This window comes from Ambystoma mexicanum, chromosome 2p, assembly GCF_040938575.1.
Source record: "Ambystoma mexicanum isolate Mex_15411 chromosome 2p, UKY_AmexF1_1, whole genome shotgun sequence".
In the NCBI taxonomy this organism is placed as follows: Eukaryota; Metazoa; Chordata; class Amphibia; order Caudata; family Ambystomatidae; genus Ambystoma; species Ambystoma mexicanum.
This window is the reverse complement of record NC_090923.1, coordinates 1,340,169,300-1,340,190,701: the sequence shown is the minus strand read 5'-3', so window position 1 is coordinate 1,340,190,701 and position 21,402 is coordinate 1,340,169,300. Positions and strand designations below refer to the sequence as shown.

At 46.4% G+C, this 21,402-nt stretch overlaps 1 protein-coding gene across 3 annotated transcripts in view; it reads right to left on the bottom strand.

Moving 5' to 3' along the window:
- TOP3A (DNA topoisomerase III alpha) overlaps nt 1-21,402 on the bottom strand; it is a 1,279,921-nt gene that overhangs the window by 1,150,211 nt on the left and 108,308 nt on the right. For all 3 annotated transcript variants that reach the window (XM_069645692.1, XM_069645691.1, XM_069645693.1), the window contains exon 2: nt 9,920-9,979. Coding sequence is in view for 1 of the 3 variants with exons in the window: in XM_069645691.1 (XP_069501792.1) it covers nt 9,920-9,979 (60 nt within the window). In the remaining 2 variants the exon portion in view is untranslated. The remainder of the gene's footprint in view (nt 1-9,919; nt 9,980-21,402) is intronic.

The window sequence follows — 21,402 nt, the reverse complement described above, 5'->3', positions numbered from 1 at the left end:
ACTCTAAAGAACATTGATAACCTTACCTGTTCAGCTCCAGCTCCTCCATCCAGTCGGAGCCTTCGGGAACTCTTCCATCGTTCTGCTACATGTCTAGGACAATAGAGGCAAGAATCAGAAGCTACTTACCAGCTCTCCTGGAAGGCCTACGCCAGTCCGATCATCATCGTCGGCATTTGTGCCCAATACATCGCCGCTTCCAGGAATTCTCCACGACCTGTGAAAAACAATAGCACAGGTCAGTCGACTTGCAAGGACGCTTTCAGCGCCGCATCTAGCGCATCCTTACCTTCTCGAACTTAGCCATCAGCCTCGGTTCACTCCATCAGCCTCTGCAAGACAAGAGAAGAAGATTATTAGAGCATTCAGCAATATAGACACTACTCGAAAAACACTAAAAGACTTACCTGAATGGTGGAGTCGCAGCCGGTCTGGACTCCAGGCTATCGCCAGTGAAGTAACTCGGCGGATCAAGACAACAACGACGCACCCCTGCCCAGCACGGCAGGATGGAGAGCGCAACATTCCGAGAATCAAGGTGAGCGAAGTCCGAAGGGGAAACCGCAAAGGGGGACGCAGGTAGGTGGGTCTCTCGAGGGAAGAAGACGTCGCTAAAATCCACCTCCTTTCTTCTAGAACTGATTCCTGGCAGAACAAAACCCGGGAAAGGTGCAGTTAACCCAGAAGTGTCCCAGACCAGTCGAGAGGCGTCCGTGTGGATAAAAGGTGAGCGTTACAGGAAGAGACAGAGAACAGAAAAGACTACGGTCTCCCCCGAAGGGAAAAGAAAAACACAGATTCGTAAGTAGAGACTTGTCTGGAGTCCCGGTACGCAATGCCAGTACGACACAAATTGTTTGCATCCAACTGTACATGGTAAAGAGACATAGGGGTTGGTGGTCAGAAGCCAGCAGACATCCTTTTCCAGGGGCAATTATTAAAGGAATTTCTTTGTTTTGTTGTTTACTTTTTAGAGGTAGGGAAAGAGAATATGTTAGAGCAGGATTCTGGACCAAGGACTTTATGTTTAAACATCCTGACAATCTGACGACTCTTTTATAAAATAGGAATGGAGACTAGAGGTTTAGGGAAAAATAGTACTCTTTGTTCTGAAATAAACAACCATAAAAATCGTACCTACATCTCAGAGTGCTGCTGACGTTACAACACCCTTTAAATTGTTTTATATGTGCTCCTGAAAAACGAATCCTCCGGAATGCAACAATCTGACAGCAAATGTGAGTCCTGCTAGAGCCACCAACAATAGGTTATTCAGGCTAAAATATAAAAGGAAGAGTCAAAACAAAGAAAGGGATAAATCCTACTCTGCCAGTCACTCGCATCAAAGCTGGTGATCTACAAAAAAACAATGCAGAGGTAAATAGAGGACAGCAAATGGGACTATAGCTCTATGCATCCATAAATTAACCCGACAAACAGTTATTTGGGGTCCCAAGTATTTCTTTTTCTTGTCACAGCAGAATGCAGGTGATTATTACACTTGTTTTTTTTCCCACACATTGTAATGCTGAAACTTTGTTAACATATTGGGGGACACTGTAGATTACTGCACTGTAGGTTGTGTAGGTACTAAAGCCAGTAAAACACTTGTATTCTTCGGATTTATCATCATTATTAGGTCTACTTGCCACTACAGTCCGGCCTGACATATTGCAGTAAGCTGAATCTTATTGTTTCCTGACATTGCAAATAAGGTCTATATAGCTGACTCTTAAAGAAAGACGTTCTGCAGGAGGAAAGATTTGTAAAACGACTTCTATGTTGCTGAAACTAGAAAATGTTTGCTTAGAAATACAACCGTACTGTTTTATTTACTGGTGTCAATAGCCATTATAAGAGTTGTGTTTCATTGTGATATTTACTTACTGACCGTATGTCCCAAATGCTAAGGTCTTTTACAACTTTCAGGTAATTCGGTTGCTGTTAGAGTCATAATTTCATCTGGCTTCTACAGGTACTGTTTTATTCCACCCAGGATCACATACCTCCTTAAAAGACTCGGGTATGCCACTACTGTGGTAGTTGGCCATCTCCTACGTACATTTCTTCTACATACTTCTCAAAATGTGCTTCCTTTACAAATGCAGCAGAGTGGTTCTGTGTAGACACATGTTCCCCAAGTGTGGCATTTTATTTGTCCACAATATCGCTCAAAAGCATTTACTGCTTTCTACACACCTGTATACATGATTAATCTAAAACGGGTAACACAAGTATCACTGTTACACAAGAACAAACTGGCACGCAGGACTTGTGTACTTACTGCATAGACACATCAACACCATAGGTTTTGTGTTTGCGCCAACCCCTACTCTTTTCTTGCAGAGCAATGTGCAACGAGGTCACTAAATTGGCAGAGGTGAACTATGGGAGACCATTTTACATTATATTACAACAAATGGACAGCAAGGATCAGGCGGTAAGGAGAAAAAAAATCTCCACTACTATCGCATGTGAGAAACCTGAAGGTTTCTCCCTGACTAGTCCCCAGGGTTGTGGCAACCACATGGCCAGGACACGGCCATCGCTATTGGATCCAGTTCCTGGGGGTGGACCAGTGCGAGAGGAACACCTGGATGAGGGGTCCTCTGGGAACAGATGTCGGACACTGATAGGGGATAAGCAGTATCCCCCTTCTTATAACACCTTTTCCCCCATCCTACCCCGTAGGATACTCAGAAACTCTACCCCCCCCTTTTCCGACGCAAACACCTTCTCACAACACGAAAGACAACAGACTAATACCAGAGTTGTTTACCTGATGTGTCCCAACACAAAGGGTCAGGCAAAGTCAGGCAATTGACCCGAACCAAACACACCTGATGGCCCTTTCCCTTCCCCACAGGGACATGAGGTGGAGCACAAGAGCTCACTACGACCAAGGCAAACTGCACAACGAGACAGCTATTCCAGGGCGGCAGTTCAAGAGGAGGAGAAAAGCAGCGAGAACCAAAGGGGCGACAAGTTGAGAAGCGACCTTGCCCTTTTTGACCCAGACCCACAAAGCCTCTGTGAAAGGAATCATATGACTGCGAACAATAGCAGGCGTGTGTTGCAGCAGATGTCAACGGTACACAGAGCCCTCCTACACTGATAATCAGGACAGGGAGAGACGCTTGCAACCGTGGTACCGACCTTGACTCCAGAGACAAGAAAAGCCGTAGTGAATCCGATGGAGGGAGGCTGCTATTCGAGAGGGGTCTGAGGCCAGAAGGGGGGGGGAATCCAGGGGTGAAATCATCACCCAACATACATACGCGAAGGAACTTTGTTTTGCTATTTTGTACACATCAGGTCCTCGGAGGCAAGAGACTTTTTTTTAGAAAAGAGACTTAACCACCAAAGATCCTGATACCTGAGAACAGAACTGTAGTCTCGTGCTGTGAAAGCTCGAGAGTGTGCGGTGCTCGGGAGTCCTGCCTTGTCCTGTGCTCAAAACGTGGGGAAGGGGCATCCCGATTTGTGAACACGTCTTTCTTTCTTGTGAAACCCTATCCCACACTCTTTTTGTATTTAATTGTAATGATTAGCAATCTTTTTTTGTATATGCCCTTTTATTTGACAAGACGCCACTAGGACTGTCCTATTATTATTTGATGGTCGCAGCTTGCTCCCATCTTAGATTTAGGTTTAGATTAGGCATTTTTCCAACCTACCTATACAGTTTAATAAACACCCTTGAACTGTGATCACTTGTGTCTGTCTTTACTGTTGCCACCATGAGTTCCTTACAGACACTACACGTGTTAGAGGCCACTCTCTGTAAAATGCCCAATCAGACACAAACTGTCACTCATGGGGTACAATTCTCATGCCTTGGAACACCATCTCATACACACTTTACTAATCTCAATAGCTCCAATGACTTCAGTAAATGACCACATCTGGCCACCTAATTTTTCTGTAGGAATAGAATTTACTGCCCAAAACACCCATCACAGCTACCATGGAATTCTGGATGTTCAGATAAAAGAAATCAAAACTATGAAGCCTGGGGAAGTGTGTTGAGGAGGTTTTTCCCCCCAAATGCTGCCTCCTGGACATCCACAATTATCATTTGCAAATTGGGCAGTGACCTCCAGAGGGCTTGAGCACCCTGCATGTTTAAAACAAGCACAGTTATATTAAATGTGGTGTGTTTCCCCTCCAAAAGATACCTATTTGCCCTACAAAGAAAAAAAAACACATTGCCCTCTGAGGTATCGTGAGTAAGACTCAGACAGAAAGGCATAGTGTTGATTGTTATAAACCTTTATTAAAAGAAATGGGTTGGAGAAAAACCACTCTTTCCCTAGCTTAAGGAGGGGGTTCCCTGCCTCAAAATAACAAGCAAGGCTCTCTGTCAAGATGAACAAAGTAAAAGGTCTTCTGTCCTATGTCCAAAAACCTACACTGACCCTCACACGCTAAACCCATCATAAAGTGCAAAATGGCTTAATGTTCTGTAGCTGCAGTTCACAAGTTAAAATCAAAGTTCCAAAAGGGTGTCAAAGAAATTAACAACCAAATGTTCCAGCATAATTGGAAGGGGGTTCCCTTCCCCTATGTTTCTTAGTTCCTTCACAGTTCACAGTCTCATAAGTGCCAAGAGGGTGTTCTCCTCCTCTCAGTCTTTCCTCCACTTTCAAATATATTGTAAGGAATTCATATGAAGAGATTCTCCTTTCTTCTCCTTACAATCTCTTCCTTTTTCACACACTCACAAGGTTTCTTTACTTTCTCCTCTGGCTTGCTTGCCGCACAGTTCAGGTGTGAGTCTTCTGAATCATGAACAAAAAAAGGCCTGGTGTACTTGGTTAACACTTGACTATTTGTATTTTGGGTGCGGTCCCAGACTCTCATTCAAATTGCTTGATATACTCTTCTGCCAGGACTTTGCCAATGTTGTAACACTCTTATATGTTCATATTCTTTTCCATTTGAGTATTGGGCCTTTGCCCCCCTTTTATTCACAACTTCACAAGCTTGCCAGTTTCCCCCAGCTCCTCTGCTCGGATTCTCCCAGTATCTCCAATTACTTTCAATTGGAGTGTGGTGTACGCCTCAAAGCTCCCCGGTGCCCCAATCTCCCAGGGTGGGCTCACTGGTCTCTCCTGGCTGCTTCAGCGTTCTCCCCAGCCTGCACATTGTCCAGTAGTAAGTTTTGTCTTCTGGCCAGCGTCACGTAGGCTTCCCGGCCCTCGCACTGCAGCCGCTCTCCTGGTAGAGCGTCTCGTGCTCCTTACTTCCACGCAATGGACCGCTGTTCTCAGAACCTCCTCTTCCGACACTGCCACAATCTCGCCTGCTCTCCGATCTGAGCGGCGTCCCTCCGGTTTCCCAATGAGCCTTGGGTATGCTGAGTCTCCATCTTCCCGGCTTATCAGGTGTATTAAAGTTCCTGGCATTGGTCAGCTGTTCGGAAAGCAAGAGCACACAAAGCAACAGAGGTTTGAATCCCGGATCCGCACTTAGAAACCGAATTCAGGTACGGTATTAGGCGCGTTATAAAAAAAACAATACATTATTATTTTTTTAATTACTCAGGCCCTCTTCCTCATCCCAGTAGGCCCATAGGAACAAGCATGAGTTTGTCTATGGCTTTTAACAGGAAGTTCCAGATTACAATATGCCATACATAGCTCAGAAGGCAATAACTGGTGAGTAGTATCCCTCACAATGGGGCAGGGGGTATGGCAGGTCGTCTAGTGAGCTATCCTCACCCCACCAAGGTTGGTCTGCCCCCCATGTGGTCCTCCCGCAAATAGCCACCCCAGGGATCAGAGTCAGGTAGTATCTGCCCTTGCCTGGCCACATGGGGGAAGACTTTCCCCAGGACGTCACACCTCTTAAAAACCCCAAGAGACAAATGGAATCCTAAAACTAGGGGTAACCTGTCCCCTGCACACCTTGGAGCTGAAACAGCCATTCAAAGCATTATCTGTTAAGTAGTAATGTTCGCAAAAATTATTAAAGGGAGAAAAACTCGAGAATCGATATCAGTAGAATTTCTACAAAAATAGTCAACGTCTCCAGATTCATTCAAAATGGCTCTCAAATGAATTCCAAATAATACACGAGTACACGTCTTTTTCCAGAAATATTTCCCTTCATCAGGAGCAGATCAAATATCGTCAATGGTATACAAAAGAAAATAATGAGAACAAGATCTTTGTACAGAATGAGATATTTAGGTTTACAATACATATGTGATAAGTAAATGATATAAAAAAACAAAATCTGTTAGATTAACAGAAAAGTGCTATCTCAAGATTATGATAGAAGTTAAACAGTCCCTCATCCGTTCCATCCACTCCATGCGTTCCATCCACTCTATGCGTTCCATCCACTCTATGCGTTCCATCCATTCCATCCATTTCAATTGCTCTATCCGTTTCACTCAGTTTATCCGTTTTAGTTACACTATCCGTTTTAGTCAATCTATCGGTTCCATCGACTCCCTTTGCTCTTTTATTTTCTTTGCTCAAACAACCTTGGATTTCTGTTTGTTGTGGCTATTCATTCCATTTGCTCTAAGCGTCGATTCATTAAGGGAAGACCCATGTTTTCAGTCATTTGCGGAATGACAGGTAGTCTTCGGTGTGTCGAATGTGGGGTGGAAGCGAGTTCCATAGCGTGGGGGTCAGGGCTGAGAATGATGATCCTCCCAACCTGACTGAGTTGGTGTTTGGTATCACTAAAAGGAGGGCGGAGCTTGATTTTAGAGTGCGCGGTGGGTGGTAGGGTTTTAGCTTGTCCTGTAGGTATAGAGGGCCGGTTTTAATCACTGCTCGGTGGGAGATCCATAAGGTTTTGAAAGTCACCCTTCGTCCAACCAGCAGCCAGTGGAGAGTTCTGAGACCTGGAGAGGTGTGGTGTATTGGGCCAAGTGCTAGAAGCAATTTGGCTGCAGTGTTTTGTGCTCTTTGTAGTTTAATGAGGTGGGATGCTTGGAACTTGAGGTAGATGGAGTTGGCATAGTCCAGTCTCGACATTACAATAGATTGGACAGCGCCGAGTCTGTTGGGAAAGGAGAGGTATGGAAAAATGTGTCTGAGAATTTTGAGGTGGTAATGGCAGGACTTTGAGACGTTGTTGATTTGGCGAGAGAGGGTTAGGTCAGAGTCGAGAGTGCATCCAAGGTTTTTTACTGTGGTCGAGGTGGTGGGTGCATTGCCCATGGATGATGGCCATGGTAGAGGATGGGGGAGAAGCTTGGTGTTGCCGCACACCATGATTTTGGTTTTAGTGGGGTTTAAGAGGAGGTGGTTTGTGGTCATCATGTGATCAATGTCAAGGAGGCAGGCTGCGAGGTCGGGCTGACAGTTGGGGTTTGAGTTGAGGAGTTTTAGGATTAATTGGGTGTCATCGGTGTAGTTATAGCACAGGATATTGTGCAGTTGGATTATTCCTGGGAGGGTGGACATATAGAGGTTGAAAAGGAGGGCTGATAGGCATGCTCCTTGTGGAACTCCGGTATTGACTGGTCGGGAGACGGAAGCAAATGTGGAGAGGAGGGTTATTTGTTTCCTATTGTTGAGGAAGGATGCTATCCACTTGAGAGCGTTTCCACTGATTCCTAGGGAGTGGAGGCGGTCAAGGAGGATTGAGTGGTTGATTGTGTCAAAGGCGGCGGAGAGGTCTAGAAGGATTAGTGCAGCGCATCCCGCAGAGTCTACAGTGATCTTAAGGTCGTGCCAGATTGAGATCAGAGTGGTTTCGGTTCTGTGTCGAGGTCTGAAGCCTGATTGTGCAGGTTCTAGGAGATTGTTGGATTCGACACAGGCATTTAGTTGGGAGTATGCGGTTTGGACGATGAGTTTAGCAAAGAACCTGGGGTTTGAGATGGGGCTGTAGTTTTTGGGGTCGAGAGGGTCGTGTGAAGGTTTTTTTTTTAGAAGAGGCTTGACATGAGCAGTTTTGAAGGCATCGGGGAAAATTCCTGAGAGCCAGTCATTTGTGATGGTTCTTGCGTACTCTCCTGTGCAGGTGGATGAGAATATTTCTTTGAGGATTGAGGCGGGGCAGGGTTCTAGGGGGAAGCCAGATGGTTTGTGAAATTGGTCTCTTGATATTGGTGTGAACGAGTCGAAGGTGGGTTGGCTTATAGTTGCTGTGGCAGGCGGGGAGATGACTGGTAAGGCGGGTGGATTACGTGGCTGGGACATGAGGGCCAGTTTGTTGTTGAGAGAATTTGTTCTGTCGAGATCAGTGGTGTAGAAGTGGAGAGAGAGTGAGTCGCAGAGTGACTGAGATGGGGACTGAGATGGGGTCGATTGGGTGGTGGTACAGGTAGGTTTGGTGAATTCAGAAATGATTTTGTGAAGTTCCTTGCTGGGGTTTTCACAGTTGAGAATTTGAGAGTTGTACTGGACTTTTTTTGGTTTTCGGATTTCGGCTTTGTAGTGGTGATGGTGCCGGGCCAGGGTGGATCTAGTCAGGTTGGTTTTATCTTTCCGCCATTTGCGTTCGAGGGATTTATACAGTTGTTTTGCAGTCTTCAGTTCTGGTGTAAACCATCTGGGATAAGGGCCACGGCGGGTGGAGGATTGGCAGGATTAATGAGATATTGAGCCACGAGTCAAAGGAGTCGGTGGTTAAGGGTTCATTACGTGGGGTGGCTGGAGGAGGAGTTTGAAGTAGCGCATTGGCTAGGTCGGGGAGGATTTTTAGTTTCTTCCAGCATTTGCGTTGATTTGGGGGTTCTGGTTCAAGTATGGGGAGGGTGGAGGGCAAGCGAATGGTGGAAGGCACAATGAAGTGATCAGACCAGATATAGGTGTAGGGGGGCTTAGATGTATCTGGTCATGGGAGCTAAAGATGGCATCAAGGGTGTGTCCTTTAGAGTGAGTTGGGCCGCTCATGTGAATGCAGAGGTTAAGCGCATCTAGGCAGTCGACCAGTGAGTGGGTCATGGGGTTGGTGGGAATGTCCAGCCAGATAATGAAGTCCCCTAGAAGAGTGAGGGTGGGATGGTTTATTTGGATGGTGGCTATTGAATCACAGAGGTTGCTTGAGAATTGTCTGTCATAGCCAGGGGGGTCTGTGGATGATTAGGAAGCTGTGGGAGAACGTTGGGGGAGGGATAGTTTGACGAGAAGCGATTCGCAGGAAGGGATGATTGTCTGGCAGTCTATGATTGAGGCGGAGAAGTGTGACTTGAAAACGATTGCTACTCCTCCAGAGGGTCAGTTGAGTGGGATGAGGGAGTAGTCCAGGGGGAAGGCTTCATGGGCGATGGGGGTAAAGTCGTCGGAGAAGCAGGTTTCCGTGATAAAGACTAGGTCTGGTTTGTCTGAGGCGAGGAGGTCAAAGATGCTGTGTCTGATTTTTGCTACAGATCAGGCATTAAAAAGGATGCATCTTACTTCAGCACAAGGGGGATGTTGTGGAGGTTGTGGAGCCAAATCCACTCCTTGTTGTTTAACTATTTACCAAAAGACAGTTATTTATCTATTAGTTACTTGAAAACCGGGGGTTATCAGTACACACGAGACACCCACTGTACATGCACCCAGCGGCAATCCAATCAAAGCTCTCAAAGGGTTGATTTCAAATGATCACGGGCTGCAAGCAGAGAATCCCCATATTCTCCATACTGGATATAAAAGCAAATGCCCTTGTGGGTCTGCTACCAGTATTTTGTAAGCCAATACACTACAATAAGTAGTGATGTTTAAAATGGCCTCACAAAAGCAATGTGTAATATGGCTTGAAAAAGTGGCCATTACAGTAGTGCAATGCCTAGACATGCCATGAATGCCTGGTAATTCCAATGACAACAGTTGTCTGCAGGAGGGTAAACCACAATGCCAGACAGAACAAAAGGTTTAATTTAAAATCTAGGCCTTTGTAAATTGGAAGTGTCAGAACAAGCACACTTTTAAAAACCTACAATTGATGGGTTGAAAACTCTTACCTGTCCAAACAAATTGTATTCATATTCATAGATCTTGTTGAATTTGGAAAATCCTTCTCTCTGAAAAGATATGGAAACAAAGTGAAATTAAAGGATGCCAGACAAGAGCAGGTGCACTGGCGATATGCTACTAGTGCAAAAGTAGTGCAAGACACAAGCTGCCTAGCAAGCTCAGTCCACCTTGTGCAGTTGAACAGAAGCCCTTTTGACTCCAACTTCACAAGGATGAGGGTAAATAAACCGCATAAACTGAAATATAATTTTTAAAGCAAAGTTGCTAATCTTTGTAGTTTGCCAACATGTAATCAAGTGTTACAAGATTAATTACACATTTTAAGCAATAACAGTCACAAATAGCTGTACACATGCAGAATTGCATTAGTGAAAAACATTATTCAGTAAACATGATGTTTTTATGCTATTTGAATCATGTAAGTGCCTTATGAAGGCATCAATGCTTACAACTTTATTGCTAAACTGAAAAACGCAATGAGTCTGGGGCAATGCATGCATTGCAATCAGTTACAAGTGACTTCCTTCATCAAAGGCAACAAGTAAAGACTCAATTGCGAGTGGCATAACACACAAACGAAGAAAAATGTGAGCTGCACACCGTCTCCAAATAAAGCAAGAGAAATGTTATTCCATTAAAGAAAATAAATAACGTATTTCATCCCAAAGTACTTCTTCAATGCCAACAATAAGCAGAACACACCCAGCACGACACAGATCTGGTTTAGACAGGTTGGTTCCAAGATGGCATAGACCTCAAAGCCTACATTGAAAACAAATATTCAACATAATATTCAGCATAAGGCGAAACGAAAATATAATGCAGCTGTGACACTACTCGACACTACTCGAAAACCAGTTATATGGTGCATCCTCTTTGTGCAATGTTATTTATGTTTTAGGGCGGAAATTCAATGTTTGATTCTTTTTGCTGGTTTTCTGGTGTCAGGCTTATTTTTGCCAACAGTTGGACTTTATCCAAAACCTCAGCATTTTGTCAACGTGGGTGTTTACTAACCTCGACTTTGTGTTTGGGTCACAGGCTGCTGTGTAGCATTTTTACAAACATTTGTAGCAGTTTTCTCAATGAAAGCAAGCAAAGTGACTAACAAGTGTTTAAGTCCAATGACACTGACATTTTCTTTGGGGTGCTTGTGTATTTTTACCATGAGGAATCATCATTTTGGCCGTTCTGCCTACGTGAGCTCTGAGCAGAGCTCACAAAAGCTTCTCTGTGTGAATTAAATTTGTTTTAGGCTGGATATGGTTTCAGCAACACCCCAACCCACATTCCTGTGTGTACCGCAAAGGTGGAGTTTGGCTGGCCAATTCTGATTGATGGCCGTCAAAATTTTGAAAAATGCAGGTATGGTATTTGGTGGGCTGGGTTAAACCCCCGTTTTCTGTGTGAATAAACAGCGACTCCGAGCCATTTGAAAAAGAACCTATCTGAAACTTCAAGGAAGGAACCGGAGAGCTAAAATGGCCCTGAAGATCCATGCAATTGCTGATTTATGATACTCCTGAGGGTAAAAGTCTGGATCCCCGATCCAAGAGAATCCTGCTTCAGGCTCATCCTCCATAGGGGGAATCCTCTAGCTCTACAGATCGGTTTGCCCGACCAGATGCTTCCTGGACCTGTGTTACCCACATGAACAGATGTGGGAGCCCTTGCTACCTCTTGGAACCCCAGTAGTGTTGCTACTCAAAAGTACCAGCTCCTTTTTGGGATATCCTGGCTCACACTTCTACAGTTGCTGATCCTTATGGGACCCTTCTGCATCCAATCCTGAAGCCCTTTGTCCACATTGGTGCACTCTGTGACCTGTTTCAAAGAGTGATGATCAATGTTTCCCTGTCTTCTCCTTATGTGGAGAGTACAGCCCTTTGTGGGTCATCCTAAAGGGGTATGTCAATGACGCCAAGTGTGTTTTCTTAACCAAGCCATCTGCAGAGGCTCTGCAACAGGATCAGGCACTGAGGCATAAGGTATTTATTTATTTGCATTTTTAAAGCACTCTCACAGCCTGGGGACATCAAGCCTCTGGTACCGGAATATGTCTTAGTTGCGTATTTATAACGCGCTAAATACCCAGGTTTCTAAGCGCGGACCCGGGGATCGAACCTGTGTTGCTTCCTGTCGTCTTGTTTCCAAGGTGAGCACGTTGCTGCTGAGCTATCCTCCCGGGAAGGTAAACACTGAATCAGACCACTACATCTGTAACGCGTGGACTTCTTCAATCTATCTGTCACATCCCCTGGGTCTTCTGGCCTCCAATGCATCACTGGTCCGCTTCTTCAGGGTATTATCTGCAGTCCTTCCTAAGGCCCACCTGACAGCAACATTTACGGCAATGGGGCTGAACGCCATCATTACATCCTCCTTCTTTCTATGTGCCTCTGGTCATCGTATCTATGTCTGGAATTCAAGTTCATGTCTACTATACACACTACCCGCAAGTCTAACTTCACCAGATTCCAACGAGAAGCCCCTGCACATATAGCACCAAGTTCTGGAGCTCCAATCTGCTACAATTAACATTTCCTGAAATTTAGAGGAGGGTCGTAACGCATCTCTCAGACACGATTTATGGCCCAAAAGTATTATTCTATTTGAATGCCTCTCCCCCCCCCAATTTAAAACGGTGAGTCGTATGCCCAAAATCAACACGCTCAAACTAAGACGGTGGCTATCGCATTAGGGCTTGCTTACCTTTCTTTCCCTTGAGCTAAGACATTCAAGAAGACCCAACTACCTTACCAACTCATGCATCATGTACAGTCGTACCATACATTATGACTGCCAACCAGATCCCTTCTGTTTATCCTTGCGTAATCCTTATGAAAGCAATATGATGTAGCCAATCAGTAGCATGAAGCATTTCAAATAAAACACCCCAAAATAATAAAAACATTTTAACAGGAGAGCAACTGCTGGATTAGTATCCATTTGAGATGGTGAATTAAAAAAATATCAATAGCCATTATTCCAACACCGCAGATTGTCGTTGGACAAGATGACTCATTCGGGTTTATCCAAAATCCACAATTCTAAAACTCTATGGAGATTAAACTGGCCTAGGAGTGATCAATCCATTATTATCCTAAATAACAGTTAAGCTGAGATAATGGTGATGTAGCAGAGTATGCACAAGTAATGGGATCATTTAGAAAAGGCACTTCTGAAGGTCTTATAGTGGTTACTGGGGGATTAAACAAACGCCTCTGCTGCCCACTAAAATGTTATAGCGATGCCATAAACAATTCTAATGGAACATCAGACCCAATGTCAGCAAGTGCTACTGAACAGTTTGGGCTATTCTCTGTACTTATGGCTTTGAAAAACAGACTAATGCAATAACCTTACTTTATACTAAATAACTGAATTATACATAAAAGACATAAAAAGTGGATGAGCCAGTCGCTGGGCAGTTATGATTGTTTTAGACTAATTCATTTTAAACTATTAAAAAGCCAAACAGTGGAATGGCAAGTGGCTGTATTATGTCCTTAGTTTGCTTCTTTACTTATCAAGCTGAAGGGCATGTAAATTGAACAGTAGAACATGAATTGGTGCAATACTTCTTTGATATCCATGCTACTGACAAAGTTGAGTGGAAGCCAATTCCTTATGCAAGAAATTATACTTTTAATGATCATCTTAGCCAACATGATCCTGTGCAACAGTCTCTTAGCTGACGGGTGACTCGCATCCAAAGTGCCCCTTTCACAAATCTGCATATCAGTGTGCTTCTGTTTGTAATCCAGCATAACTTCTGTCTTCATTCAAGATGAGGACAAAGAGAAAAATACAAAAGAAAACATTTCTGTCTACGCTGGAGAGACAGGATACATATATAAGAAACAGGTCATCACTGTGCTCTTGAGCAATAACATTAATTACTTTTCACTGTTCCTTTTGACAAAGCCTGTGATCTGGTCTTGTCAAAAGGAGGAATGAGAAATCCAGGTCAGCCCAGTCCTGAGGGCCAGTTCAACTACAAGGGCACAAAGCCCACACCTATGACACTATGGTAAGTTTGCAGACACTTCTATTCAGCCTTGCCTCTAAACGCATATGCTCCCCAGTGTTTTCTATCGATGGCAGATACCGCCAAGATGAAAGCAGAGAAGAGAAAGCCAGAACACCAACACAGCTGCTTACTTGGCGTATCAACGGACCTAGACAGCAAAGACAACCACTACTCTGCAGAGATAGGGCGCAGTGTAATGAGCGAGAGAGAGAGAGGGAGAGAGAGAGGGAAAGAGACAGACAGAGAGCCAGAGACAGGCTGCAGCCGCGCACCGCTGCAGTGCGGGATCCCAGGGCGCAGGACCTGCAGAATCTGCTGGAATCTACGTACTATAGAGCTGCAAATCCCTAGAGCACCAGGGACTAATAGGGGGCCAAGGACTATTTCCCAAACTTACCAAGATGGACCCAGACAGCGGACCTCTAAACACGAACTGCGACTTAACACTGCCCTGTTAATTTGACTGTAAACCTACGCAGATAAAGTTGGGTGGGGTTTAGCCCCCTTTTGAAGACTCCGATTTGCACATTCACATCCAGGAAGGGGGTGAGGCGGCAGGAACAGGAGTGGTCGGGGACAGTGGTCCAATCAGTACAGAAAGAGGGAGATTTAGGCAGGGGACAAGAAGCAGTAGTGTGTTGTTTTTGGGGTGAGGCGAGCGGTGTAGGTGGACCAAGAGACCGGCAGGTGGGAGGAGGCTTGTGGAGGGCAGGTGGGAGTATTGGCTTAGGTGTGAAAGTGGTTCTTCCATGTGAGTGTGCGGGTTTGGGCAGTAGGTGAATTGAAGTTAGTGGAAGGATTGAATGTGAATTTAATGGTTGTACTTGGTGAAAGGAAGGTGCTTGTGTAGCAGAGTGGAAGGGAGGAGAGCAGTAGTGGTGGGAGGAGAAAAGTAGCAGTGGGAGGAGGAGAGTACTAGGGGTGGGAGGTGGGGAGTAGTAGTAGCAGGAGGTTGAGTCTATCAGTGCTGGGAGGAGAAAGAGAGTAGGTAGCTGTGCTGGGAGGAAAGTAACAGTGGTGGTAGGAGGGCAGAGGAGAGTAGTAGTGGTGGGACGAAGAGAGTAGTAGTGGTTGTGGAGGAGAGGCATTAGTAAAGTGGAGTGGAGGGAGTAGTAACAAACGATTGGATGCAAGTAGGAGGAGTGGAATTTCTGACAGATGAGAACTGGTGGGAGGAGTAAGCCAGAGGGGAATGATACAAAGTGTAGAGGAGAAGAGGTGAGTGGGCATGAATAAAGTAGCCTGAAAACCACACAGCAAGTGCAAAGCATTATCCAAACTCCCTTGGTTAGAATAGGGAAAGCTAGGAAGTGCCAGAAAGATTTTAGACAGCCTGCACTTAGGGAGACATCATTAAAAGAAGCCATGAATTAGATATTATGGTTTACCATTCAGTAGCAATAAGGATGCGTGGCCTATGGGGTGAAATGCCAAGGGGGAGAAGGACATTCCTAAAAGAATTACAGTATTTTGGGGCCATCTGTAACATGATTCTACCCAGTTGATACCATCGGGCACTTTTGAGCCCCTGTAGCATATTTTAAAATGGTCAGAATATTGTTGGTGGAGGATTTGCTGCTCATAATTATAATCAGAATTTGTGTGACTGTTAATGAATTCGCATCAAAGAGCAATTTCAATCTATCGTGTACATGCCATTTGAGTAATTGAACAGTGCTCGATGTTAGGTATCTCATCCCTGCTATGAATTGGGGAAGACAGAAGTCTGTATAATCATATCTTGTTCTGGCAATGTAAACTGAAATCAATAAACTGTTGACAATTGGGAAACATGTGTCTGGGTTAAAATAGTCCAGTAGTACATAGTTTTAAGCATTACGTTGTGCCAAGATGGACATATCCCAATTACAATTATTATTACATCTATGTATTTCGTATCAGGGGTGCTGCAGATTAACTGCATAAACGTGTTTGGTGCTACATCATGTTGATCTATGGGTAAGGACGATGTACAAATAGGGAGCTTGAGTGTATAATCAATATCAAAGAAGGCCAACATTGGGGGGACATGGCCGACGAGCACACTATGCAGACGTGCTTCTGCTCCGGCCCGCTTAAATCCTGATACAAATAGAGGCCCCACCGCACCGATGTGGCCACTGTCCGTGGTGCAGAAGAGCGAGCGGCCCAGGGACCCTGCTGCTGTGTTCTGGGGGCGGAGGCCACTTCCCTGGGGTTGATATTCACACCGAGATACCGAGACGAAGGGCGCAGATATTCGTAGCCAAGATAGCCATCGCAGCGCCTTCAATGTGATCAGCCCAGGAGCAGGGGCTGCCAGAAATGGCGTTGAGGCAATGCTGAGACACCAGGCCATTAGACATCAGACGTGGAGACGAGTCCCCATCAACAACCGAGGAGGAGAGGACGTACCGAGGGAGGCAGTACAATGGATTACTTAGTCACCATTGGGAAGTATCCTTTGGAACAAACAAATTATGCTTTAAGTGAATGCATGGGTGCATTTTAGAAAAGTAATTTTCAAAGTCCCTGCGTTGTGTGTAATTATCAAGATGCATATTGTGGTGTGTTCGTTCATATTAAAGCATATGAGAAGATTTTTTTAACAATTTAAATATACTGTTTGAAGCCAGACATCTTTGCTACACTACTTTGCATTATTGCTAATGTTTTCTATTCATTTTCAAGTTTCATCATGTTTTGGTTGCCTGTCGCATACATTTTACACTCTTGTGTAAGCAAATATGCTTACACAGCCTCAGCCCTGAGGCTGAGCTCCTCTCCCTTAACGTTGTGCTCCGGAGCTCTCTGGTCTCCACCTCCGACCCTCCCATGGCACTGTGCTCTTAAGCTCCCCGGACTCCACCTCCCGCCCTGTCCCAAGCAGCAGACCGACGTCTCGACCAACTACGACCTCAGCTGACTCTCCTCCAGTGGCCTCTTGACGAAGCGTGACACTCCGGATCATCTTCGCAGACCGCACAGGTCACCCCTGTGTGTTAACACGCAACGCTGCAGACAGCAACTGTCTGAGGCAGGACCACCTCTACTGATGCGTTGAGCCCCGTCGCTACCTCACTGCTCCTTCTTGGAAAGTTCCTAGTCCCTGCTCTCTCAGCCGCCGCCGCCGCCGCCACCACCACCACCACCACCACCACCACCGTGGTTTTCTCCACTGTGACTATATAGCGCCAAAACTGCACCCGAGCCACCAACTGGGAGCACTGTGCCCATATTACCCCAGTAAATTCATCAGAATCGCAATTGGGAAACCCTTAAGACCTTATTTTTCTGCCATCACTGTTCACCCCTTCCCACCTGCCCCTTCCTGCCAGCTCCATCCCACTGTCACCATCAAGGGCTCTGAAACATTGGAAGTCAGCCTGCGCTCATTGGCCTACTCCGCTGCGTCCTCTGCACCTACTCCCATGAAGTAGGAAGTTGCCTGCAACTTTCCTGCCCCTCCTGCCTGGTCCCACGAGGCCCTGATCCCCTACTCTCCCACACTCTCTCTACTCCCCCCTCCGCCCACTATCCCTTAAAGTCTCTCTTATGCATTCCAGTGTCCATACTGCTAGTGCCACATCGCTTCCCTCTCCAGCCCAAGCTTCCACCCTCCCAACCCAGCATCAAACTCCTGCTCTTCTACTACGCCTCCACCTGCTCCTATTGCTCCTTCAGGCATGCGCGACCCTAACTACCACTTCCCTCCACTTTCTCATCCTCCGCATTCCCATCCCACTCCCCTTTCCACTTCCTGGCCCTTCTTCAAAACCCTCTGCCTCATCATTATGACCATCTCCACACTCAACCTCCCCACCACCGATCGACCCAACACCCATCTACCCTAACTCACCGACCCAACCTCATCTATCCCCCTATCATTGAACCCTCCAGCATCATCATCATCGCCCTATGCTAGATCTCTCTGTAACAAGACTGCCGCTGTTCTGGACCCGTTTCTACGGCTAAATCTACATTTGCTATGTATCACTGAAACCTGGATTCCCCCCTTTCAACACTACAGTGCCTGCTTCTCTCACTTCCACCTCTTCCTCCTTTACTCATGTCTCCCGCTCTTGAGGCAGTGTTGGCGGCATCAGTCTTCTCTTTGACCCCAAATGCCTGTCTACCCCCTGTCCAACTCCTCTTCCTGTCTTCCCCTCTTTTGAATACTTGTACAAATCTTTCACCACCCCCCACACTATATCCTTTCCAATTATTTACCGGCCACCTGGCCCCCTCGCCTCCTTCTATGATAACACTGACCACCTCCTCTCCCTCATCTCCCCCACCACCACAGCCCTAATTGTACTTGGTGACTTTAACCTCCATCTCTCCACCTCCCACCAAACTTCCCCCCTTTTATCTATACACAACTCATATCTTCTCGCCCCGCTCCCTACTTCACCTACACACTCTTCTGGCTACACTCTCGATCTTATCTTCGTCTCTTCCTTCTCCCCCTCCTCGGTCTGCACCCTCCCCAACTATCTATCTGTTATGTTATGTTATGAACATTTGTAAAGCGCGCGTTCGCCCAAAGGCATCATTGAGCTGGAAGGAAGCTACCCAGTCGGAGAAGACCAGTGGAGTGGTCAGGCTTAGAACAGGTTGGTTTTCAACGCTCTTCTGAATCCGAGATGGTTAACAGTGGCCCTAAGAGGTTCAGGGAGGCTGTTCCAAAGTATGGTCGCGGTAACAGAGAAGGCTCTACCACCGAGCCTTGCCCGGTTAAACCTGGGGACAGTAAGCAGGTTAGAAGTAGCAGAGCGGAGGTCCCGGTCCGGACAATATCGGGTGAATTTAAGCTGCAAAAATTCAGCACCCTGACCGTGAATAGCCCGGTGAACAATACACAGAGATTTAAACTGAATTCGTTGGTTCACCGGGAGCCAATGCAGTTGGCGAAGCACTGGTGTAATGTGGGCACCATAAGGGGAGCCAGTAGCCAGCCTAGCAGCCAGGTTCTGCATACGCTGAAGGCGATGGATAAGGCCGATAGGTTGAGACAGATGGAGCGAGTTGCAATAGTCCAGTCGTGTGAGAACTAACGCGGCTACCACAGGGGGGCGAGAGGGCTACCGGGATCAAGGGCATGACCCTCTTAAGGATTCTGATCTGGTGGTGAGTGGACTGGCACACGGCCGCAACCTGGTTAGACATTGACAAAGAAGCGGAGAGGATAACTCCTAAATTCTTGACTTTGCTAACTGGGTTGGGTAGCGGGCCTAAGGCAGCGGGCCAGAAAGCAGGGGTCCACAGGGAGCGGTTGGGGGGGCAGCCTACCAACAGTACCTCCGTTTTATCACAATTTAACTTTAGTCAATTCTGGTCCATCCAGATCCCGACTGCCCTAAGGCAGTCGTGAAGGCATACAGAGGTCTCTGATTGATCCTGGTCCAGACGGATCAGGATTTGGGTATCATCTGCATATGAGTAGCAGTTTAACCCATAGGAGCGGATGAGACAAATCAGGGCCCAGATGTAGATGTTAAACAGAATTGGCGATAGAGAGGATCCCTGAGGGACACCACAAGTGAGAAAGCAAGAGGGGGAGAGAAACGGTGGCATAGCGAGGGTCTGAGTGCGATCCGAAAGAAACGAAGTAAACCAGGCAAGAATAGCACCGGATATTCCAATCTGTGAGAGGCGAGAGAGAAGGATGGAGTGGTCTACCGTGTCGAATGCGGTGGAGAGATCTAACAGGATCAGGGCCCCAACACCGCCAGCATTGACAAGTCTGGACATGTCGTCCTGCACCGAGACCAGTACACTTTCCGTACCTCTCCCAGGCCTAAAACCCGCCTGGGCATGATTAAATATTTTGGAAGATTCCAAAAAAGAGGACAGAAGCGGTGTGACCAGTGATTCCAGCAGTTTGGACAGAAACAGAAGTAGCGAAATAGGGCGGAAATTAGCCGGGATTATCTGACCATCCTCTACTCCTTATCCCTCACTCCCCCTGTCTCTCCGCTCCCTTCACTCTCTTCCTCCATCTCTTTGTCAGGACCTCCGTTACTTTAACCCCTCTGTCTTCAATGATACCTGCACCTCCTCCCTCTCACCCACTTTTCTTCTCTCTCAGTAAATAAAGCTTTATCCACTCTCTCCTCCTCCCTCTCCTCCAGTCTTGACCAACTATACCCTCTCTCCCCCTTCCCGAAAACCCACCCAACCCTAGCTTTCCCTCCTCACCTTCTGTCAACACGCCACTTTCTCCGATGCCTTGGAAAACGCGTGCTTAAACACCGCTCACCAGCCAACTAAGCCTCCCACCTCTCTTACCACTCCCTTTATGACACCTGCCTCAGCTCAGTCAAACGATCCTACTTCTCTAACCTTCTCCACTCTCAATCTTCTCACCCCACACGTATCTTCCAAACCCTAACTCGTCTTCTCTCACCTCCCACTCCTGACCACTCTACCGCCTCCCCTCTTTCACCCTCTGACCTCGCCGACTTCTTCTCCTCTAAGATACTCACCTTATGTCAAAACATCCTACGCTCCCCCTCTTAATCTCCCCCTTCACCATCTCACACCACCCCATCCTCTTGCATGTCTAATTTCACCCCTGTCTCTCACTCTGATGTTTCCCTCCTCCTGTCAACAACTCACCCTACTGCAGCCCTCTTGGATCCTCTACCCACCCCTCTGATTCCCAAAATCTTCCCTCTTCTCATACCATACCTCACCTCTTTCTTCAACATCTGTCTCACTACCGCTACCTTTCCATCAGCCTTCAAACATGCTACTATCATCCCCATCTTGAAAAAACCCTCAGCTAACCCCCTTCTGGCTTCTAACTTTCATCCCATCTCTCTTTTACCATTCCTCTCTAAGCTCCTTGAACGCCTAGTCTACTCCCAACTCTCAGCATTTGTCTCCAACCTCTCTCTCCTCCCCCTTACTCAATCTGGATTTCGCCCCAAACATTCCACTGAAACTGTTCTCACCTCCGTTCTTAACTCCCTCCTCACTGCTCGCTACTCCAACACTCTTCCGTTCAGATTCTCCTCAACCCCTCTGCCGCGTTTGACACCGTTAATCACCCCTTACTCCGCAACACTCTTTGCTCCTTTGGTCTTAAAGGCTCAGCCCTCAACTGGTTTTCCTCCTACTTTTCCAATCGCACCTTCGCCGTTTCTTGGGGCGGCCGCTCCTCCCCAACCTACTCCCTTGACTTTGGTGTTCCCCAAGGTTCCGTGGTTGTCCCTTTCCACTTCTCACTTTAGACCTCCTTTCTAGCCCCAATGATCTCTTCCTTCAGCATCTCTCACCACTTCTACGCTGAGGACACCCAGCTCTTCCTTTCCTTCTCTTCCTTCACTCCCGACATCCACCTCAAACTCTCTTCCTGTCTTACTGCTATCAAAACCTGGATGTTCTCCCACTTTCTCACCCTAAACACTGACAAAACTGAAGATTTATTCCTTCCCGACAACACACTTCCTC